Source organism: Anas acuta, chromosome 1 (genome assembly GCF_963932015.1).
Source record: "Anas acuta chromosome 1, bAnaAcu1.1, whole genome shotgun sequence".
Classification (NCBI taxonomy): Eukaryota; Metazoa; Chordata; class Aves; order Anseriformes; family Anatidae; genus Anas; species Anas acuta.
Window position 1 is genome coordinate 125,684,520 of NC_088979.1, and position 23,942 is coordinate 125,708,461.

At 43.1% G+C, this 23,942-nt stretch overlaps 1 protein-coding gene across 1 annotated transcript in view; it reads right to left on the reverse strand.

Moving 5' to 3' along the window:
* Positions 1 to 3,887: 3,887 nt before the first annotated feature.
* The window catches only part of LOC137865820 (ovostatin), a 32,439-nt gene continuing 12,384 nt past the window's right edge, over positions 3,888 to 23,942 (reverse strand). The window contains exons 16-36 of the mRNA XM_068701304.1: positions 22,535 to 22,705; positions 22,133 to 22,265; positions 20,260 to 20,356; positions 19,529 to 19,757; positions 18,143 to 18,266; positions 17,685 to 17,803; positions 17,177 to 17,228; positions 16,309 to 16,392; positions 15,548 to 15,724; positions 14,956 to 15,037; positions 14,331 to 14,487; positions 13,830 to 13,904; positions 10,751 to 10,916; positions 10,252 to 10,472; positions 9,389 to 9,604; positions 8,865 to 8,989; positions 8,422 to 8,512; positions 6,831 to 6,899; positions 5,804 to 5,909; positions 5,375 to 5,448; positions 3,888 to 4,497 (exon numbers count right to left, since the gene is read on the reverse strand). Coding sequence (XP_068557405.1) covers positions 5,384 to 5,448; positions 5,804 to 5,909; positions 6,831 to 6,899; positions 8,422 to 8,512; positions 8,865 to 8,989; positions 9,389 to 9,604; positions 10,252 to 10,472; positions 10,751 to 10,916; positions 13,830 to 13,904; positions 14,331 to 14,487; positions 14,956 to 15,037; positions 15,548 to 15,724; positions 16,309 to 16,392; positions 17,177 to 17,228; positions 17,685 to 17,803; positions 18,143 to 18,266; positions 19,529 to 19,757; positions 20,260 to 20,356; positions 22,133 to 22,265; positions 22,535 to 22,705 — 2,559 coding nt within the window. The 3' untranslated portion in view covers positions 3,888 to 4,497; positions 5,375 to 5,383. The remainder of the gene's footprint in view (positions 4,498 to 5,374; positions 5,449 to 5,803; positions 5,910 to 6,830; positions 6,900 to 8,421; positions 8,513 to 8,864; positions 8,990 to 9,388; positions 9,605 to 10,251; positions 10,473 to 10,750; positions 10,917 to 13,829; positions 13,905 to 14,330; positions 14,488 to 14,955; positions 15,038 to 15,547; positions 15,725 to 16,308; positions 16,393 to 17,176; positions 17,229 to 17,684; positions 17,804 to 18,142; positions 18,267 to 19,528; positions 19,758 to 20,259; positions 20,357 to 22,132; positions 22,266 to 22,534; positions 22,706 to 23,942) is intronic.

Below are 23,942 nucleotides of genomic sequence, written 5' to 3' on the forward strand. Positions count from 1 at the left end.
GCAATCACTGGAATCACAGAGGATTTGAGCCAAAAGATGAAGCATCCAAATGCCCTGAACCAAGGATTCTTTTTCCAAATGAGAGTAGTGGGTAAGCAATTGAGAGACTTCAGCAAGAGAACATTGCTACACTGAAGCTCATCTTTCTTGGGGAGATACTTTTTTTTTTTTTTTTTTTCTCTAGACTTTGCACCCTGCTGCCTGCACTGTGGGTGAGACCTATGGTCTACAGTAAAAAAGTGTATGTTCAGGTTCCAGAACAAGTGTGGTCATTAGAAATGGTCACATCAGCCTTTAGCAAATTCTTCACTGTGAACTCCACATAAGCAGCAAAGCAAGTCCCATGACACACATAAACTACAAAAAAGGCTTAAACACAAAGGGAAGCATGACTGAGCACTTTAGTCAAAGACATTCTCATGTGATTATACTTTTGTTATCCCTTTTTTTCTCATAAAAATCCAAAGTTCAGAATAGCTTTTAATGCATTTTTAATAGAGGCATGGATAGATCCATAGAAGATACATAAGCTGCAGAGCAGGCATGAAGGCACTGGCAGACCACTGCAGTGAATTTATTTCCTGTTTCTTGCAGCATTTCTGACAGTCCACAAACCTGTACAACAGTTTCTGCAGATACCTCTATCTGCCTCTGTTCTCTGATAGATTTTGAAGCTGTGCTGTGCAACACTGAGCACAGTAAACCAAGTGCACCTTTTGGGACAGTGGGCTTGATTTTCTGCTTGGGGAAACAGTTTGCCTAGCATGTATATCTTGCCAAAATGAAAGTAGTTCTGACCTTCTGAGACCTATAACACTCTCTGAGGTGCTAGGATTGAATGATATAACACTTCAGCATTATTGGACTAAGAAGGAAGAAATGACATTCAGTCATTTCTGCGTGTTCCTGCTTTACCTAGTGAACAACTAAGAAACTTTCTTCAATTTTGTGTACGTGCCATGAAGCATATAGCTAAAATAAGACACCCAGGTTCCAGAAATCTGGGAGTTGCTGGAATGCACTTTAAGAAATACTGTTGTTCTTTGTGTAAGCAGGAGCCAAAGAGAACATGGTTTATATGTAAAAATCTGGAGGAAGAGTCTGAGCATGGGATGTTTATTAGATCTGACTCCAACTGGCAATTAGCTCTTTGAGTCACCAGATAAAATCAGGATATAAATATTACATTTTCAGTATGCAGAGGAAGAGTCTGCAGTGGGAAATATGTTCTTGATATTTTTCAGGTTTGGCCTAAGAGAAAAAGAAGGCTCCACAAGAATGATAAAAATGCAGGCTTTCTTTCTTTCTTTTCTTTTTTTTTCTCTTCTTTTTTTTTCTCTTCTTTTTATTTTTTTTTTCCCTCTCCTCTCCTCTCCTCTCCTCTCCTCTCCTCTCCTCTCCTCTCCTCTCCTCTCCTCTCCTCTCCTCTCCTCTCCTCTCCTCTCCTCTCCTCTCCTCTCCTCTCCTCTCCTCTCCTCTCCTCTCCTCTCCTCTCCTCTCCTCTCCTCTCCTCTCCTCTCCTCTCCTCTCCTCTCCTCTCCTCTCCTCTCCTCTCCTCTCCTCTCCTCTCCTCTCCTCTCCTCTCCTCTCCTCTCCTCTCCTCTCCTCTCCTCTCCTCTCCTCTCCTCTCCTCTCCTCTCCTCTCCTCTCCTCTCCTCTCCTCTCCTCCTTTTTTCTTTTTTTTTCTCCTTTCTCTTTTTTTCTTTTCTTTTCTTTTCTTTTCTTTTCTTTTCTTTTCTTTTCTTTTCTTTTCTTTTCTTTTCTTTTCTTTTCTTTTCTTTTCTTTTCTTTTCTTTTCTTTTCTTTTCTTTTCTTTTCTTTTCTTTTCTTTTCTTTTCTTTTCTTTTCTTCTCTCTCTCTCTCTCTTCTTTTTTTTTTTTTCAGGACTTTATTTTTTCCCAGAAAATGATGTTTGCCTGAGCACAATAACATGTGGCTGGACCTGAGGGCTTTTTTTATGAGTTCCATGTGGAACACTGAAGTCTTCGCTTAACTAGCGTCAAATTCCCCAGAAAGGGGATATATTCCTATATCCACATCCACTCAGCCTGCTCTCCTTTTCAGCCTTGTTGCTGTGATCTCTTGCTTTAATGCAGTCTGATGCTGGTGTAAATCAAGCCTATTTGCTACAGTTTGGAGTGTACCAGGACAGCAAAATTCACAGCCGTGCTTGCTTCCCTGCCACTGCCAGTGAAGTTTTAATTTTGTAACTCAGCACAGAAATCCGCACTCTACCCAAAGCAATTTCATGGCCCACAAATTCCTCTTGTCTGTGTAACTTAATGAAATGCCTTTTTATATAACATTAGTATCATGCAGATCCTGGATAGCCAGCCCTTCACAATTCTGAAAATCACATATGGCTGATAGATCCTGTGAGTATTTGGGTAGCCTGCTGTCTGTGGAGACTCAGACATCTGATTTCTTCAGGACTGAACTCAGAAGCACAAATCATATTGTTTCTCAAATTGCGTAGCTCCTTTTGGGGAAAAAAAAAAATAAATAGTTTGAGAAGGGTGATATTCTGTGCTGACATTCAGATTCATTTTCCCTGAAAAAAAATCCAAGTCTCTATTTTCCACACGCATCATTAGCAAATTAACCACTGAAATGGATCTCTTTCCCAGTTCCTTTCAACATATATACAAGCCGTCAGCACTTCAACAGTTCTCATCTGCACTTATATTACTATTTACATGACAGGTCCTTTTTTCCCCGAGTCCTCTCCCCCCTTGTCTTCTGTCCATTTTGGTCTTCTTTAAAGTAGATTGTAAGCTGCAAATCACTCTATCAACTTCTGAGTCCACTGAGTTCAGCATGAAAATCCTGGCCACAGTTTAAATGGTGCATGGCATGCTAAGAACATCCTACACAATGTTGTTAAACACACTTGTTCAAATATGTCAGTGTCCTCAACATACATAATTTCAGCCCTAATTTCTTGCAAGTTTTACACTTGACACTTTATTTGGGACTAGCACATACTTGGGACAACTCTCTAGGCCAGGATCTGTTAGGGAATTTAATCAGTGATAGGATTTTTACTGAAATCTTTCTGATTGAGGAATGTGCATGCAAAGGAGCTGGTCATGCCCACTGAGACTGCGCCAAGCAGCCCTAACTCCTGGCAACGTGTCAGGCCAGGAGCCAGCAGTGAGGCTGGTGTGGCAGAAGGTCAGCCCCCGGCAGCACAGCCCAGTAGCAGACCCAATGCGACCCTACAAAACACCACAAATAAATCAGGCGGCGGGACCTGGTTTCCAGCCAGCCTTCTAGCCCACTTCCCAACCATCCACCAGCACCGAAGGTGATTTTTATTTCCGACACTGCTGCTACTCGCTGCCCTGCGAAACCTGCTTCTTGCTGCACGACCCAGCGGGGCCCCGAGGCCCCTCCACCGGGGCGGCCTGAGGCGCTCGGCGCCGCCATGGCGGGCTGGGGCCCGGCGAGGAGCACGGGCGCCGCCCGGCGGGCGAGGGCGGAGAGAGGCGGCCGCTGCCTCGCTCCGGCAGTGGCCCAAGCCCGGCGTCCCCCAGGTGTATTTTGCGTTGTTGCCATCTGTGCTGTGGCTCTGGCACGGTTCAGCCCATGAGCATTTATCCAGCCCCCCCGTGCGGAAAGCACCGCGGCTCCATGTGTAGCAGAGCCGGGCAGAGCTGAGTGGGCGATGAGGAGAGGTGCAGGGTGGCAGCGGGCTTGTGGCTTGTATCAGTCCAGGGCAACGTGCTCGAGGCTCTCACCATTTCTCTTGGAAAAAGTCTTGGCCAGTCCGGTGGACTGGATAGCTTGGCAGGGTGAGATTTGGGACTAGGAGGAAGTAGGACAGTCACGGTCATTATCGCATGCTGCCTGGTGCATCTCCAGCATAAGGAGGTACCTGCCATGCATGCATGTCCCGTCATGTGGGACCTGAAACCTGCCCCTTTCTTCACTCATTCCTCTACTTAGCACAATGCCGAGACACTCCATGATGTCTGTACATAAAACCTTACTTTTAAGACAAAGGAGCAGAGGCAGCCCCTTAGTGGGGCTGGGGAAAAGTGTCAGGCTGCTCAATAGCCATGTGGAACAGGGACTAAACTCCAGAGATGAGAGGCTGGGAGTGTCCAAACATGCTGCATATTGCAGTAGTTACCAGTAGTTATCAGCTGCAGCTGGCATAGGAGGCTGAATATCACACGCGGGACAGAGATGCTTCTCTCTTGTTCCTCTCCGGCCAGCCACCATAACATGTGGATTGTCATTAAACTGACTGTTCTGTGATACCGAAAGAAAGCTAATACCCAGTGTAAAAAGGAGGTTTATTGATGAAAAAGTATACATGATTATGATACAGATCTGAAGAGATATGCCATGAAGGGAAATAAAGAAACAGCCACTAGTACAAACAATATCACAGACTCCCACTGTACTTAGAAAGGTGAAAAGACCCTTTCTGGGACTTAATGACAGAAGAAAATAGGGTGTTTGATCAATTGTTGAACATACATCATGATCCTGTAGGGGAAAAAAGAAAATAACCTTAATAAGAAAACAAAACAAAACAAAACAACAGAAAAAAAATCAAACAGCAGGTACGGGATATAAAATACACTTTCAGGATACTGAATAGGCAGCCCATTCTGTGTAAAGCAGATAAGAGCTAGACCAAGGACTGACAGCAAGCTCTGCCCATGCGCCAAGAGAATTTCAGCACTTAACAGCCAGCATAACTGCTACACTGAGCAGCACACAGACCTGGGCCTACCCTACAGTAAGACAGCATTGTATATCTAGCTAGTCAACACACCACCTCCATGGTTCATGTCATCTCAAATATTTTCCTCAGAACATGCATTAGTTGGCCAGGATGTGGTTTCTTAAGTCCATGTGAAACATCTTGCTCATGCCCATGAAGCACAGGCTTTGCAGGGGAGGCTTTCAAGGGAGGCTGTAGGTAGAATATTGTTTGTTAAGCACTGTCACTTTTGAGAAGACTCTGAAGGTATTTTACAGTGTCTCTGTTTTTCTGCATTTTGGCTTTCACACTACAGAGAAGCTGAGGCCTTCTCTTGAACAGCACAGAGGTACCTATTTAAACTCCACAGAGCATGTAGCATGGGAGAGGATCTGGTCACTGTCTTTGGCTGCTTTCTGGGAAGCCTGGTAGAGGTTGAAGGCTCCTTTTCTGCAAGTATAGTTATCACTCTTCTCATATGGCCAATTCCTATGTTCATGTTGTTTTATACTTCACCTTCTCACTTTTCTTTTTACTAACTGTTCTCTCTTGTTTCCTTCCCCAGTGCTTCATCCTCATTGCCACCTTCTGTTGTCATTGTTCATTAATTAATTAATTAATTTATTTATTTATTATTTTTTCCTGGCTTTTACTTACCTTTGCTAATCAGTCATCCATTTCTGCAACTGCATCTTTGCAAGGTGACATATACTGAGCAACAGCATACTCTTCTGGAAAAAGAGGGAAAGAAATGTTTCCTGGAGACCATTTCTTGTTCATTTCCCTGGAGGTGTATATACCCTACATATACTTATTTTGAAGATCCTTGAAGATTCTTGAAATTTCCTTTGTTCTGGGACATACATTTTCATACCTTTCCAGTCATGCCCACTTGTCACCTTGGACATGAGCCCAAGCTCGCTAAAGTGAGATGGATCTTTCCCCTGGCATTAGCTCCAATTCCTAATACAGTTCAGAGGAGTGTTAGTTCCATGAGGGTTGGTTCTCTGTCTCTTACACATGCAGTATTTTTGCTCTCCCTGTCCCTTCCCCACACTTCATGCTGGTTAAAATAAAAAGACCTACCTGTTTCATAGTAATCATAGATCTTCACAGGAGCTGGCTTTGGATGGGTCACTACAAAGTCCTGCTCAACTGAGAAAGTGATTTCTTTCTTTTTCTTTTGCAAGATCTGGGAACCAAAGGACAGGAATCACATAAGACTTTCTATTCATATAACAGTCTTGGAGCAGACAGGGGGATCTGATCAATGATGTATTCCAATCCCAATGATGCCCCACATACAGATACACATTACCTGACTGCCAAGCTGAAGAAATATTTTTGGAGAGTTCAAAGTGAAACTGAAGAGAAGATGTGTTTCCTATCCTGTTCGTATTACCTTATTTTGTAAGTTAAACACATTTTATTGCCTTCAGGCCAGAGAGTCTTAAAAAGTCCCAAAGGATTGAGAGCTTAATTCTCCAGGATCTCCCAAAGGTCAGGACAATCAAGGCTGGTATTCTAATTCTTCCATTTCAGGTATTATGTGTCACCAAGAAACTGTGAACCAATATACACCACTGGGAGATTTAATTTTGTTGTTAGTCCTGCAGGGCTCCAAGCAAATGTACTTTTAATATGCAAATTCTGGTCCAGAGGTTAGATTACAAGTTAGGTTTGGAATGAACTGGCATAAGAGAAGGAATGGAAAATTTTTCAGGGAAGATCAGAGTATTGTTCTGCGTCCTGTTAGAAGGACTGAGATATACTAGGACCCTACCAAGGGAACATACACATAAAGGAACCACATTACTGGAGTTTATCCACTACTTACTGAAAAGAGAATGATTTTTTGATTAATTTATTTATACTTTTATTATTATTATTATTATTAATTTCTTTCTAGTTTCTAGTAGCTCAGCTGTCAGTTTGAAGCTGTTTGGGGTATAACGTAGTTTGAGGACCAAGCAGCTCAGTGAATAGAGGGCAAAGCTGATGGGGAAGGGAACATCATAATGCACTTTATAGAGTGTATCCTCTCTGTAGGTGTGTATATTACACAACGCTTTTATCATTTGTGTAAATCAAATAGCCAGAATTCAGAACTTACATTTTCCAGATAAAGGAGAACATGATTTTTCTTGTATTCTACTTGCATCACTGTGTGGCCATCAACGAGCTTTAAAATAAGGAAATGGAGATAAACTGATATATTAATAAATCATTAAAAAACAAGTGCTATCTTAGAACCAACCACCCTGTGGCTTTGGGATTCATTCTGCTCATAGTCTGGTGTTAATGGCTGGCAGCTGACATTTTTAGAGTCCAAATTTTCCTGAATAGATAGGGGGGACCGAGCAAAAACTGGCACTTAACTTAGCAGAGTTTATGAGCACTTCCCAAGTTGGGATGCACTGCAGTTCTTTAAGGGAAAACTGCCTGCCTATGTTGTCATATAGGTTTCCAATCTAGCCTGGTAGATTTCTGACTCTTTCCCTAATAGTAGTCTTAGTACTTCCCTACTTAGTACTTCCCTACTTAGCCAGCTCTGAGTTGCAGTTGCCAGCTTGTCCAGCTTTAGCTGGAACCCTTCCTAATTTTTAATGTGTGAAGGTCTGTGTTATATGCTCACAGCTCCTTGTAGGGCATTCCTCCACACAGCAATGAAGATGGTGCAGCCATACGGACACCTCACAGGGTTTCATAGAATCACAGGATCATTTAGAGTAGAAAAGATCTTTAAGATCATCAAATCCAACCATCAGTCTAGCCCTATCAAGTCCACTGTTAAACCATGTCCCTAAGCACCACATTAACATATCTCTTAAATACCTCCAGGGATGGTGACTCCACCCCTTCCTTGAGCAGCCAGTTCCAATGCCTAACTGCACTTTCCATGAATAAATTCCTCCTGAGAGCCAATCTGAACCTTCCCTTGTGCAACTTGAGGCTGTTGCCTCATGTTCTATCACTTATCTGAGAAAATAGACCAACATTTACCCCACTATAACCTCCTTTCAGGTTGTTATAGAGAGAAATGAGGTGTCCTCTCAGCCTTTTCTTCTCTAGACTAAACTTCCCCAATTCTCCCAGCCACTCCTCCTAACTCTTGTTTTCTAGTCCCTTCACTAGCTTTGTTGCTCTTCTTTTCACACCCTCTAGCAACTCAATATCCTTCTTGTAGTGAGAGGCCCAAAACTGAACACAGTACTAGAGGTGCAGTCTCACCAGTGCTGAGCACAGAGGGACAATCCCTTCCCTAGCCCTGCTGGCCACACTATTTCTGACAGAAGCCAGGTTGGCATTGGTTTTCCTGGCCACCTGGGCACACTGCTGGCTCATGTTCAGACTAACATCCCCAGGTCCTTTGCTGATGTGTGACTTCCCAGACACTCTTCCCCTAGTTTATCCCCCTCCGTGGGGTTCTTGTGACCCATGTGTGGGACCCAGCAATTGACCTTGTTGAATTTCATGTGATTGGATGCAGCCCATTCATCTAGCCTATCCAGATCCTTTTGCAGAGCCTTCCTACCCTCAAACAGATCAATACTCCCACCCACTTTGATGCTATCTGAAAACCTTGCACTTTGTATGTGAATTCTTCTTAACCAAGCCTATGTTTTCATGCAGCTCCTGTTGTCACAACTGGATATCTCCCCTGTCCCTGGGATGACTCATTCAATCTTGTTCCTATAGTTTACCTTATCCAGAGAAGACTTAACAGGAACAAAGCCAGAGAGCATCTTCACATCAATAATGACCATGTTGGAGCTACTGCGCTTCCCTGTGTAACTGAAACAACAGAGTGCCCTGTCAGTCTGGACTGTGTTAAGGGAAGCAAATCTCACTTTCTGTTTATGGCCTCATACAACTGGATTGAACCACATGCACTTACTGACTGGCTTGTACGGGAGACAATGGGGAGGCCCCTGGTATGAAGGGGTCAAGTATGTGCAAGCACCATATGTGCTAATACCGGGGGTATCACAAGGTCCTTTGGGATAAGCCTTATAGGCTGATATCAACAACTCTCTCCAGCACAGATCAGCTCATGGTTTATGACTTTAAGCAAAACTGAATATACACAGCAGTCTGCTTGGCATGTCTTGTCAACAGTTCAGATGGTTTGTTGATAGTATATTACCTGCTTATGAGGACAATATCAAATTTTGCTGGTTGATCCTGTGGGCAGGAAGCATTTGATGTCTGTGCTGAGAGAGAAAATCCAAAGGCCCCCTCAGGAAGGTGAATGTTGTATCTCAGTGCTGTCTGGAGGAGGAGAAAAAGTATTTTTCAAGGAGGCCAAGGGATTTTCTGTGAATTCTAAAAAAGAACATCGGACCTCGTGAAGTTTCCTGGGAATGTTGAAGATCCTTGATTATGTCAAAGATGGACTCATCAGACTTCTGCTCTTTAACAGTAAAGGTGCTTGTACCCAGTCACCACCCAGAGAGAAACCAGTTGATGATCAGAAAAGACTCTTTTTATTGCCATTCTGTGATCCCATCATGGGAGTCAGAATATGGGACGAGGAAAAGACTGTTTGAAGAGTTTAGGAAAATCAAATCATTAGGAAAAATAAAGAGAAATCAGATGGAGAGTCATCAGAAACATGGCTGTATGGCATGCAGAATGTGGGACACAATGAAGAGAAGGGCAGACACTTACTTGCATAAGTACACACCCGGTGCCATTCACTGTTAGGTTGTATTTCCCAGGGACCTCAGGAAGGGGAGTCTGTTGCAGCAGGAGCCTGTTCTCATTGTTGACAGTAAATACCTTCTCAAAAGGCTTTTTGGAAGTGATCTTGACTACATTTTGTGTAATAGAATTGTAGGTGGCCTCACCATAAGCAGCAAGGGCTTGAAGAGCAATGACTGTGTCCTGAAATAAAAGACAATTAGCTACACAGTGTGACTGATGCAGAGGAAATCAAAGTCATGGTTCCAATACAAATCAAAGTCACTTTGTCCTGTCTAAAAAATAACCTGAACTTGTGTATAATTTAATTAAAGTATAATTTTGTGTATAATTTCCCATATAGAAGGATCCAATTCATTCCGACATGTATGTTTCAGGGTGGAAGAAAACTCTCCACTCACAATGAAGGTCTCAGAACATAAAATATAAGCACTAGAGCACACTTCTGAAGTTTTTCAGTAGGATATTTCAAGTGGAAAAGCGTGTTTCCTAGGGAACTGCAGAGCACCCCTTGGTCATATAACAAAGACGACCTGGAAACCAAAGTTTTTTTTAGCCTTATTCTTGACATGAATATCTCTATTTGTTGCTAGTCAAATCACTCCCTCATGGATTTAACCTTTGTTAACCAAGTTAAAAAGAAGATAAAAAAAAAAAAAAAGAACAGAAAAAAGAATTTGTAACCCTCCATCAGAAACGCTTGGTCTCTGCATGTATGAGACAGCAATAGCAAGAGAGAAATAAGACTAGGTAGTCATAACCTCACTGACACACTGAAATAGTGTCCCAGTTCCTAGGACTGACTGGGGAGTGGAAGGGAATTTCTTCACCTGTGTGGAAGAGAAACCTCCATAGGGATTCTGTTGCCTGATGATCCACTGCACAATTCCTGAGGCCTGTGTGAGATCCTTTTGATTCCGGTTGGGTTTGTAGAGCAATGCCAACAGAACATAACTAGTGATCTCTACTTCAGCTGATGGGGCATGGTCAGGGAAGAAGGGGGATTTTTCAGATGGGGATCTCTGTTTCTGCTCCCAGTGCTTTGAACCATCTGAAGAAACAAAGAGAGGGTAAGGAGTGATGAGAATGGATTATGGGAGTCACTGCTCTACGCTGCCTCAGAGATGTAATATGTCCTCGTCTCTTTCTCATAGCTACTTACTATGGAGCAACAGATACGCTGTAAGTTTACTCCAAAATTATTTTGGGATGTCTGGTGGAAGATTTATGTGTCTATACTCTTGATATTGTCAAGGTTAGAACACATGCCATCAGTAAGATCTATTCCATCTTCCCGCCTCCCAAAATCTTGAAATGGCTGAAACTCACCAACTTCCTTTGCTGATTTCTGTAGCTCTCTAAGGAATGATTCACATATTTCTGCCTTTCCAGCTAAGCAGAAAGCATAGGCCATGAGTGCCTGTGTGTAAATGTCACTGATATTCTTCTCAGATGCAGTCTCCAGGCAATAAAAGGCATTTCGTATTACTGTGTACTTCAAAAACAAACAAAAAAACAAAAATGTAACATTGGTCTGAATTCTGAACAGTTGTCTTCACCCGATCGAGTGTGTCTTTAAACCTATTCTTCATCCTGTTATAGCAACTAGAATGGGACTTCAGTTTGTATAGTGACTTCGGGAAAGAGAATCCAAAGCCCCTTAAGGAGGGATTTCAGATGGAAACACCATAGAAATAGAGCAGATTTTCAGTGTGTTCTTGAAGATGTAGGTGCATAAACAAAAGACTGCTCTGCTTCTTTCACACATAATTCCTTCTGCTTACCTTTATGCTAACAATTCACACTGCACTTGTATGTTCAAGATTCTGTTGCCTTGAACAAACCCAGCATTTTGGGGTAGTCTATTCTTAGTGACTCTGCTGTAGTTTTAATTTAATTCTGTGGTGTTGCACTAGGTTTACACCGAGTGAAAGAAGTTCACCATCGGACCCCATGTCCTCACTAATGTGTTCCTTAACCAGGAAGGTCCTCAAAAAACACATGACAAACTGGAGACAAACTCATATATTGAAGTCTAACATCCCAGCTATACTCTTCTTTGTACTAGTCACTTTTTTAAAATGACAAATCTGCTTTTTATTCTCATGGACCTTCCTTTCCACAGAATCACAGAATGGCTGACATTGGAAGGGATCCCTGGAGATCATCTGGACCAACTCCTCCCTGCCAAGCAGGGTTACCTAGTGCATGTTGCACAGGATTGCATCCAGGTGGGTTTTGAATAATCTCTAAAGAAGGAGATTCCACAACCCCTCTGGGTAACCTGTTTTAGTGCTCTGTCACCCTTACAGTAAAGAAACATTTCCTCATATTTAGTTTGTTTCAGTTTGTGCCCATTGCCTATTGTCTTGTCACTGGGCACCACTGGAAAGGGTCCCACTCCATCCTCTTGACACCCTCCCTTCAGATACATTGATAAAATCCCCTCTTAGTCTTCTCTTCTGCAAGCTAAACAAGCCCAGCTCTTTCAGCCTCTCCTCATCTGGGAGATGCTCCAGCCCCCTAGTCATCTTTGTCCTCTGCTGGACTCAATCCAGGAGCTCTATGTCGCTCTTGTACTGGGAAGCCTGGAACTGGACACAGTACTCCAGGTGATACCTCACCAGGGCTGAGTAGAGGGGCAGGATCACCTCCCTTGACCTTTTGGCAACACTCTTCCTAATGCACCCCAGAATACCGTTGGACTTCTTGGCCACAAGGGCACCTTGCTGGCTCATGGTTAGCCTGTTGTCTACCAGGACTCCCTGGTCCTTGTCTGCAAGGCTGCTTTCATCAGATCAGCTTCCTGCCAGTACTGGTGCATAGGGTTATTTCTCCCTAGGACCCTGCACTTGCCGTTGTTGAACTTCATGAGATTCCTCACCACCCAACGCTCCAGCCTATCCACGTCACTCTGAATGGCAGCACAGCCCTCTGGTGTATCAGCCACTCCTCCCAGTTTTGTGTCATCCACAAACTTTCTCAGGGTGCACTCTGTTCCATCATCCAGGTTACTGATGAATAGGTTGAACAGGACTGGGCCCAGTATGAACCCCTTGGGGACACCACTAGCTACAGGTCTCCAACTAGACTCAGCACTACTGATCAGAACCCTCTGAGCTCTGCCATTCAGTGAGTTCTTAACTCACCTCATTGTCTATTAATCCATCCCACACTTCCTGAGCTTGGATGTTATGGGAGACAGTGTTGAAAGCCTAGCTGAAATCAAGGTAGACCACATCCACTGCTCTTCCCTTATCCACCCAGCTAGTCACTCCATCATAGAAGGCTATCAGATTGGTCAAGCATGATTTCCCCATTGTGAACCCATGCTGACTACTCCTGATCACCTTCTTCTACTCCATGTCCCTGGAAAAGACCTCTAGGATGAGTGATTCCATCACTTTTCCAGGGATGGAGGTGAGGCTGACTGGCTTGTAGTTTCCTAGGTCCTCCTTCTTGCCCTGTTTGAAGCCAGGGGTGACATGGGATTTCTTCCAGTCCTCGGGAGCCTTTCCTGTTCTCCATGACCTTTCAAAGATGATAGAGAGTGGGCTAATAATAACATTCACCAGGTCCCTCAGCACTTGTGGGTGCATTTCATCTGGGCCCAAGGATTTGTGGGTGTCAATTTTGCCTTAGAGATCTCTGACCCGATTCTCTTTGATCTCTTTGTCTTGTCCTCCTTTTTTCCAGACTTTCTCCCTTGTCTGTAGGTTTAGAGATTCATGAGGTCTGGTCTTAGCAGCAAAGATTGAAGCAAAGAAGGCATTCAGCAATTTTGCCTATCCTTTGTCACGAGGGCGGCACCCACCTTATTAAGCACCAGGCCCACATTTTCCTTAGTCTTCTTTCTGTTATTGATATATTTGTAAAAGCCCTTCTTGTTGTCCTTTGCATCCCTTGCCAGATTTAACTTCATTTGGGCCTTGGCCTTGTCACATCACTGCATCCTCTGACCATGTCCCTGTATTCTTCCCAAGTGGCCTTTTCCCAACATAGCTTTCAGTCCCATTTGTAGACTTCATAGATTTACTTGGAATACCTTCTTGACTAAGCCATGTTTAAGCCTAAGCCATGGTGTGTGGGCTACTACCTGGCAAGTTTTTTTATCTGGTAGCTCAAAGGTGTCATTTAATATCCTAAGCTTCTCCAACAGAGATCTAATTCCACTGAGGTGTATAGAATTCCTGCTTGAAAACTATTGGTTGAATTGGGATAGAGATGGGGATTTTTTCTATCACAGCAACTAGTTTGGATACATTCAGATCAGGGGCACGTTCCCTGGGAGCTCTCTCTCTCCCTATCTCCATCTCTACTACCTGGACAATTTGTAGCAGACACAGAATCCAAGGTAACAAATGGGGACCAATTCCAGCTGAATACCAGTAGTGGAAAGCCTCCTTACCGAGCTGGAGTGCCCAGCCTCTAGCATGGCAATGGTAATGTAGGCAGAAAGTGACAGCTCATCATCTACTCCTCCCTGAAAAGGACATGGAGAGAAGAACAATCATTGAATGGAATGAGTGAGAAACACACACACATCAGGAATAGAACTTAAACTAAGAGAAACCCATTGCTTAAAAAAAAAAATAAATAAATAAAAAAAAATAATAAAAAAATCTCAACAACAAACAACCAACAACAGGAAAACAAAAGCCTCAAAAACCCCCAAACAGTAATTAGCTCAAGGCTGCAATCCTGTAATCCTATCTTGGTTGTGCATGAAGTATAAAAGATAGTGTGAGGAAACTGAACTGGAAATAGTTCAGCAACTAAATCTAAGATGTGCAGAGAGAGCTCTTTGCAGAAGACAGGCATTTGGAGGAAAGTATCATTTTTGGCAGTAATGGGAGAACATCTTTTTAATGATAACAGTGTAAATTTGACTAAAGTGATTCTCTACCACCTTCAAGACATTGTTGACGAGTGTTCCAACGCTTCGGAAGCAGCCATCTGGCTTCTGTTTGCTTGCCAGCCACATCAGGGTTTGAGCCTGGACATGGTCATCAATATAGATGAAGCGACTAGCTTGTGCAAACGATTTGTACACAAAGGCAGTGAGCCTGCAAGGGAACCATGAAGCTGTGAGCTGAGCTAGGAACAGAAAAAGTCATCCCTTCCACTCACGTTAGGCACAAGCCTGAATAATTACAGCCAACAAATTGGTGACTTGCTTTGTCCTTGTGTGCTCCCCTAGGAGAGGGTAGCAAAAAGAATAATGTCTAGCTGGGACCCAGAGAGGAAGACCAGCACACTCTGGGGCTGGTCCTGGCTACAGAGCACTGCAGTGCATTGGGTTCCACTGGAGAGTGGAAGAGTGGGAATCAGAAAGGCAGCTGAGCCTTTAGTCAGCCTTCTGTCTGCATATACTCCCTGACAGGATGTAGAGAACCATGTCTTTTAGTACTTACTGAGTCCCAGTCCTACCCAGCTCTGTACACCTGATTTATCTAGCAAAGATAACATTTACCTACACCACGTGATTTTAATGCAAATTCATTTCTAAGCCATTTCTGCTTCAAATCACTCACCAGGTGTTCCCTTCTTTATCTCTGATGCCAAAGATGCTGTAGGACCCATCGGGATGTTTGTATGATAGCTGCTGCTGGTAGCCTGCAAGAACATGAAGGAAGGAACTGATACCTAATTTAAAGACAAAACCTAATTTTGTTTTCTACCAGTTTTATACGGAATCACAGTGGGAAAGCGCGGAAAGGTGATATATATCTACCAAGTAAAGAGGGAGCCCTGAGGGAGCTTAAATGTAGGCATGGAACATCCTGTCCTGTAGAAACACGGAGTCACAGAATAGGTAGCTCTGTGTCAGTTTTGTGCTCCACCTAAATTGACAGGATTAGGATAGATGCTGTGCCTGGGTTGAAGAGAAAAAAGGGATTAAAAGACAGACCTCAAAGTAAACATGACATCTGCATTTCAGTAAAACAGGATGAGGAAAGAAAAAAAAATAAATCAAAGAAAGCAAATGTCACAGCAGTCCCCTGGGTAACTGAGCTGTGCTACAGCATCAGTGCCATACAGCTTGGATAGCCATGCTACTGCTTCTGCTCACTGGACCTCAATGGGGATTTTGGCACACACTGTAAAGGAAGCAAAAACGCTCACCGCTCACTAAGTATCCGATGGTCTTAGATTTGATCACTTCACTCAGCTGTCTTGTCTTGTCCAGATAGTCCAGGACATAGATGTTGGGTGCAAACAGGACCATGTTCTGTTCCCCACAGCCAAACGGCATCTGGAGGAGCTGGTGCAGGTTCTGCATGGAAGTACCCATAATGTCACCTGGGGAAGAGGTGTGTATGGGGATTAGCACAGCTCATGGACACTGAAATAAACAACAAATTTCATTCACTAGGGAGAGTCATGGAAAAACCTGTCTGGGTTTGTAAGCCTCTATGGTACTGAAGAGATTTCCAAAGAGTCTGAAGTTCCCAGTGCTTACTGGGTGATTTGTTCTGTTCTGCTTTGCAGTCAACAAAAAAATCCCTACACTGACTCTTTTTAGGCTAAGTTGCCCATGCCAGAAATACTGCCTATTTTAGTGCCGCTTCAAGCTGATGTTCTTTATTAGAATTGAAAAGAAGAACTTCCTGGAAACTTCACTTTCTAGAGAAGGAGAGGTAAACATCCCAGAGATGCTACACTGAACCATGTATTACAGAATTAACAACTGATGCTGAAAAGGAACATTGGTTATGTAAAGGTACCATAGGCCACATCTAAATAGCTACTTCAAGGAAAGATTTCTAGAATGAGCTACAAAGCCAATATGTAGTCATGTAACCAAGCCCAAAGTTCCTGACAAATCTTTCATTTTGTAGTTTAAAATTTTCTTTCCTTATATGTTTTATTAATTTTATATTTACCAACAACAGAAAAGGAAGCTCTGGCTGATCCTTCCACCACATTTGTAGGTAGGTCTAAAGCAACACCTTGAGTAATGACATCATCTGTGAAGAATAATATCAAGTACATTGTGGTCACTTGTGTAAGAGCATTAGTTATAGAAATGAAATGCTCAGGAGAAATTGCACAGTTCAAAATTATGCACAAGAGACAGCAGTAGATAGAAACTCGCTATTGACACAAAGAACATCAGGAGAGAAGGTAGCACAGCTAAACTAATCTAGTGAAAAACAGCTCAAATGGTGCAGTAGTTGTCATTGTTCAACAGAAATCAATTAAACAAGATAAGACTGCTGCTCCCAGACCATTTATTGTCTGTGAACTCAGGGGATTTCTTCAGTGTGGCACTGGGGAGTGACAGGGCTGCCCTTGTGCATCTTTTAGACACCTTCCAGGAAACTTTGGAAACCATTTGCAGTCAGCACCAAGATGGGATGGAGGGATACATTAGTATTCCCTCTTCAATTCTCACTAGAAATGGAAAACTACAAGCTACAGTTATCCTTGGAATAGAAGACAGCAGCCAAACATGAGTGCATGCGGCCCAGAATAGATTTTGCACAGAAAGGTTTTCTCCCTTTGATACCTTCATAACAGCCTTCCTTCAGTATCTGTGCACTTTTGACTCCAGCACAGACACTACCTAAGTGACATGCACCAGGTCACACATTAATTTTGTAGCAGGGAACTGAACTCTTAAGTACTCACACTAGCTGCCATTAGGCACCTCATGCAAAAGCAAGGGGACAGTGCCAATGAGCAGGAAAGAGCAGAAACTTTAGCCTTCCCTTCATTTCCTTTCAGGACAGCAGTATATAGAGCACTTACCTTTTGTACAGATGAGGGAGTTTTGGGTCTCTTCCCTTCTGATTCCTTCAGGCTGGATGGTGATGGGGAAAAGAGACACATGCAACAAATGAGAACAAAGCATGCAGAAGTAATGCAGTGACAGAAGGGCCATACCCAGACCCAGCCTTCTGCATCATAAAACGGCAGTATTAAAGGAACAGTTTACAGGTTCATACTTGTGGCCGCTGCTAAAACGAAGTACCCATCAGATAGAGTCCTTCTTTTTCAGTTTCTCCTCTGGAGGAGGAGGAAGGTGTGCACTGACCAACCAATATCCAGTGATCCTCATGGAAGAGGACATAAGAAGGGAGCAGACTTGGTCTTATATCGAAGAGCAGGACACTGTCCTAGCAAGATGAAGGTGGAGCCACACCATAAGTTCTTTACCGAACCTGAAAAACTTGTACTTCTTTTTGGTACTTTTGCTGCATTTTCCTTTCCTCATGAAAGGGAGTACAGGGAAAACAGTAAGAGCTGTCAGCAGTACCTCAACCAACAGTGTCCTGATCTGGGTGTCCCTGTAGCCAATACTGATGTTCCTGGGTGCTTCATCTCCACAGTCTCCATCATCTTTGGTCTCTGCTGTAATTCTGAATGCTACTTGACCTTAAATAGTAGCAGAAAAGAGGGAAATTTGACACCTGTCATAAAGAATTATGACTAAAGTAAGAAATTACATTTGATAATGACTGTCTATACAGTAGTAGAGTAAGTAGTGCAGCATAATGAATGCTCAGTCAATCTAGGTGAGACAAGGAAAATGAACTGATCTCTGAAAATTGGAATGATAAACAAACTGCAGTTCTGGATAGATTTTTTGATCCTCCTGAAATAGGGGTAAACAGATTTCTCCAAGTGAAAAAAAAGAATAGGTCTTCAGGTGAGGTATAAATTGATTAGTAGTAGTCTCAGGACAGAAAACCAGATAGATTCACATCCGCTTACCAGTTTCTTTGGGGGAAATATTCCAGGCATAGGTCTTTCTTTTTCTGGCACATACACATCCATCATCATCTGTGGAGATTAGTTTGGCCTGATAATCAAGGGAATCTGACAGCAAAACATTAATCTGAGAACAGAAAGAGGAATGTGATTGGATGAAGATTTTATACCATAGGCAAATGGTGCTTTATTGTTAGAGGGTGGTCAGATAGTCTCTATTTATGTCCAGAATTAACAGTGTAGAAGAGATTTAACGCCCTGGATGCTGATGTGTAGATGAATCATCTATCATATACAACCTTGACAGTGTTCTCTTTTGCTCCTCATGACATTCTCCACTGAGATTTTAAATATCCAACACGTACTTGTGATTCCTGATCAGAATTCTGAGCTATGTTCAGTTGACCTGGTGCTAATGGTTTTGAACTAACTTGCAAAGAAAAATGCTGTCTAATATTTATGTTTTTGTTGTTGTAGGAATATCCAAAAAATGAGGTCAAGAGATGAAAACCTCAACAACAGATCATTCCTAAGATATGTCTTGATTTTTATTCCTTTTGTGGTGGTCTCCTTGTGAGACTGGAGGGCTACCTTTCAACATTCAAACTAAGTAAAAGAAATATAAACTCTGTACCTGCCTCTCTTTTAAGGATTCCAAATACAACATAAGAAAGAAGCCCAAAAAAAAAAAAAAAAAAAAAAAAAAGCTGTTTTTCTTTCTTTAAGTATGTTTTAAACTGTTTGTAAGCTCTCTCAATACAGAGGTGCTATGCACCTGTGGTCTGGAGGCATTTTACCAGGAAAGTGCAGAGTACTGAGAGTACAAGCACCCAGCATCTGAGAGCAGTACAGTCTCTAGTTGGACACATACTCTGTAGGGCATGTACTGGGACTTTGCTATTCCCTGTTTTGGTACTCTTGAGAACTTCTGTCCCAGAGAATGAGGGTTTTTCTGCTCTCTACTTCTTGCTTTTCCCACATACTTCTGTTTGGGAGGCACAAGCACTTTACTTCATCACACTTTCACACATATCCCTAGAGAAAGACCCCAGTAAAGACATTGATGGATTGTGTGGCTGTGAAGTGTGAATGATCCTCCACAAAACACTTTTTTCTTTCCTGTTTAGATCTCTGGAGACAGTTGTTTGCATACCCATCTTAGACACAGTTCACACAGATCTCCCTCTGCTTTGTAGTGGCATAGAAAGACAAATCCAGTCAGGATAATTTATCATCAGATAGATCGAGCAGTACATCGATCAAGAGCAGAGACAGATCCAGTCATCTACACCAATCTTTTTAATCCCCCCCCCCTTTTTTTTCCTTCCAAATTACAAACTCTTCTTTGGAAATGGTGTAGGGACTAATAGTGTGGGCAGAAGTACACACCTTAATGCAGTGGTTGAGGTAGTTGAAGACATTGGCTTTAAGTAGGAAATCTTCTCCCCGGATGATAGAGTATGGCAAGGTCAAATCCACAAAGAAAGGTTGGAAGGCTGTCAGGGTGGCAGGCACAGACATACCAAATCCAGCCAACTCTTCCACACAGAAGGCACTGGCTTTCCATTCAGTTATGGTGTCAGGAATTGTGTATGAGACATTGGCTTTTCCAGTAGAGCTGATGGAAATGGAAAAAGAATGAGCCTGGACAGGGGAAGTTTCATATACCTTAGTTCCCATAGAGGCTCCACGTTTTCACAATAACACTAGCTCTATTCTGTATGTAGAAATCCCATATCTGAGTCCCCTCAGAACTTATCACCTAAATCTTTGGACAAAAGTCCATTTGAAAATTCTTCTGCTCATCATTTACCTGACTTTGGAAAGAAAACTTGGAATTCTTTGCAGACCCATTTTGCAAAACCATGTTTTAAACAGATGTGTTCCTCTTCTTACAGAGTATGAGTCATGGTACACACATTGTGGGAATAGATGTTTTGGGGACATTTTATCATGGAAGTGGGGAGGGCAGGTGATTAGGTGATGACTGAAAAAAATAGGTTTTCCAGGCCAAATTGTAAGAAGAGGTGGCAATAAATTGCAGTCATGCAGAAGAACATCAGGGTACATATTTTGTAATCATTAAAAACAGGCAAAGAGAGAGAAGAAGCAATACTCACTTTACAAGGACTATATCCCAAATCCAAGTTTCAGGGAAGAATTCCCGAATAGTCTCAAGGATGAGCCTCTTCCCACGTTCTTCTCTAGCAACTTCAGCTGTTAAGAGATAATGGAAATTTCATCGAATCATAGAATATCCCAAGGTGGAAGGGACCCATAAGGATCACACACAGAATCACACAGAGTCATGTAGGTTGGAAGAGACCTCCAAGACCACCTAGTCCAACCTCTGACCTAACACTAACAAGTCCTCCACTAAACTGTATCACTAAGCTCTATATCTAAACATTTTTTAAAGACCTCTGGGGATGGTCACTCAACCACTTCCCTAGGTAGCCCATTCCAATGCCTAACAACCCTTTTCAGTAAAGAGTTTTTTCCTAATATCCAACCTAAACCTCCCCTGGTGCAGCTTTAGCCCATTCCCCCTCATCCTATCACCAGGAACAAGGGAGAATAAACCAATCCCTGCCTTACTACAGCCTCCTTTAAGGTGCCTATAGAGAGCGATAAGGTCACCCCTGAGCCTCCTCTTCTCCAGGCTGAACAACCCCAGCTCCCTCAGCCGTTCCTCGTAAGACTTGTTCTCCAGACCCCTTATTGCATTCATAGCCCTTCTCTGGACATGCTCCAGGGCCTGCATGTCCTTTTTGCAGCGAGGGGCCAAAAACTGAACACAGTACTCAAGGTGCGGCTTCACCAGAGCTGAGTAAAGGGGGACAATCACCTCCCTGGTCCTGCTGGCCACACTGTTTCTGACCCAAGCTAGGATGCAGTTGGCCTTCTTGTCCACCTGAGCACACTGCTGGCTCATATTCAGCTGACTATCAACCAATATACCCAGGTTCTTCCCTGCCAGGCAGCTTTCCAGCCACTCACCCTGCAGCCTGTCCAACTCCAAGTCCAACAATCAAGTCCAACTCCTGGCACCACACAGGTCTACCCAAAAATTCTGATAATATGACTAAGAGCAGAGTCCAAACTCTACTTAAACTCCCATAGGCTTGGTGCCATGACTACATTCCTGGGGAGCCTGTTCCAGTGCAAGACAGCCCTCTCAGTGAAGAACCTCTTCCTGATACCCAGCTTGAACCTCCCCTATCACAGCTTGACTCCATTCCCTCAGGTACTATCACTGGTCACTAAAGAGAATAGATCGGCGCCTGCCACTCCACTCCCCCTTGTGAGGAAGATGCAGAGTGTGATGAGGTCTTCTCTCAGCCTCCTCTTCTCCAGGCTGAACAGGCCTGGTGACCTCAGCCACTCCTCATAAAATTTCGTCAATCCTCATTCCAGAAAATGGCAAGCTTTAATTTACATGGACCAGGATGAAGGATAACTAGTGTTTACTCATTTATTTTTACCTGAGACTGTTGGTATTTCCATATAAGTGTCTCTCAATTTGGTATAAACTTACATCATTAAGCAAGAAAACATTTATTTAACTGCTCTTGGTCTCCATACATGAACATTAGACCTAGGACTAAGGCTTGGGACATTTGGCTTTTAGATATGTGTCCTGGCCACACTGTTGCACTCCTTCAAAAACCTCTGTTCAGAAAGGAATCATTGTCAACAGTATCTCTTTTGTCTGGCACTCTCCCAATTGCCAACACTTCCTAGCATAGAACTGGACATGAAGCAGAAGTGTAGACTGAAAGGCTGAAAGGTGTTTGTTTTGTGTTTGTTTTTTTTTTTTTTTTGGCCATTGGTCATCATCATAAGCTATTTCATTCTGTGCCAGACCAGGATTCAAATGAAGAGTTCAGAAAGTTTGAACGTTGCCAAATGAGATCTGGGAGTACTGTCCATGTCTTTTCCACAGTTCATTTAAGCAGAAATATAAAACCTCTCTCCTGTTTCCTATATTACCTGATGATTTGACATGGTGTGTAGAAGCTGTGAATCCTGCATTCAAGAAATATGGCACAGGTCTTACAGTCTCGCTAGTACATACAACTGGTTGCCGAACCTTTGAGTTGGTAAAAAATTTCATGCCCATTTCCTGTGAAAGACATATTTTGGTGTCAGCCATAACCATATGGTAGATGAGGTTTATTCCATTCCTCCCTCTTTGCCATTACTGCCTTCGAATACTGACTTGAGGGAGTTCTGTACATGACAGAAAATTAGAGTACACCACAGTCAGTTGAGAATGGATGTCCATGCAGAGCATTTGTCATGCACGTGTTCTGCTAACAAACCGTTAAAGCTGTAAAGCTACATAAGTGGAAGCTCACTTTAACAGATTTAAGTAATGTACAGGACATTTACCCTGAGGAACTGATATACATCTGGGCCTAATCCAGACATTACAGGTGTGTAATACAAGCCTTTGTGAAAGATGTTGTCAGATGAGACACAGGGGTCTTGGGGATCATCTTCTAGATTGAGGCCATTGAAGATATAGCCTTGCAGGTCTTGAAGGGGATGCAGACTGTATATCTATGAAGGAAGGAAACACAAAGGTCAATCCTGATTACATGGTCATGTACTGGCCATTGCCGGAGCAGAGATGCTGTCCTGTTTGAAGCAATGCTGTTTCCTGCATTAAAAGCTGCTGAATAGCCAGGCCTAGAAGGTGGTGATCAGTGGAGTCTAGTCTGAGGCTGGTAACTAATGGTGTACCCCAGAGGTCAATACTGGATCTGACCCTGTTTAATATCTTCATTAATAATCTGGATGATGGGACACAGCATACCATCAACAAATTTGCTGATGATGCAAAACTGGGAGGAGTAGTGGATTTATCAGTGGGTCATGCTGTAATCCAGAGGGACTTCCACAGGTTGGAGAAATGAGCTGACAGGAACCTCATGAAGCTCAAAAATAAGAATTGCAAAGTCCTGCCCCTGGAGAGCAATAACCCCATGCATCAGTATATGCCTGGGGCCTATCAGCTGGAAAGCAGTATTGCTTCTCTGCTTCTGCTTCTACCTGGGGTCCTGGTGCACAAGAGTCAACAATGTACCCTTGCAAGAAAGAAGGCCAGTGGTTTCCTACACATTAGGAGGAGTGTAGTTAGCCGCTTGAGGGAGATGGTTCTTCCCCTTTACTCAGCACTGGTGAGTCCACACCTGGAGTACTGTGTCCAGTTGTGGGCTCCCCAGTACAAGAGAGACATGGGGCTCCTGGAGCAAGTCCAAAAAAACACTACAAAGATAAGTATCTTACATATAAGAAAAGTCTGAAAGAGCTAGGAATGTTCAGCCTGGAGAAGAGAAGGCTCAAGGGGGATCACATCAATGTACATAAATACCTGAAGAGAGGGTGAAAAGAAGATAGAACCAGGCTCTCTTCAGCAGCACCCAGTCAAAGGACAGGAGCCCATGGGCATAAAACAAAGCACAGGAACTTCCCTCTGAACACCAGGAAGCACTTCTTTACTGTGTGGGTGACTGAGCACTGGCACCAGTTGCCCAAAGAAGTTGTGGAGTCCACCTCCTTGGAGATATTCATAAGTCATCTGTACATGGTCCTGGGCAACCTGTTCTAGGTGTCCCTCTGGGTGATTGCTGCTGAGAATCATGGGATAAGAATAATGGGATATCTACTTGGAGAGTAATCTGGGGCTTTACCTTCCTTTTTGGGTTTTTACTCTTTATCAAGTCTCTTTTCTTGTCCTTGGCCCTTCTGGGTATATATAGTACCCAGGATAGCGCTGTTGCCCCTATGTGGCCTG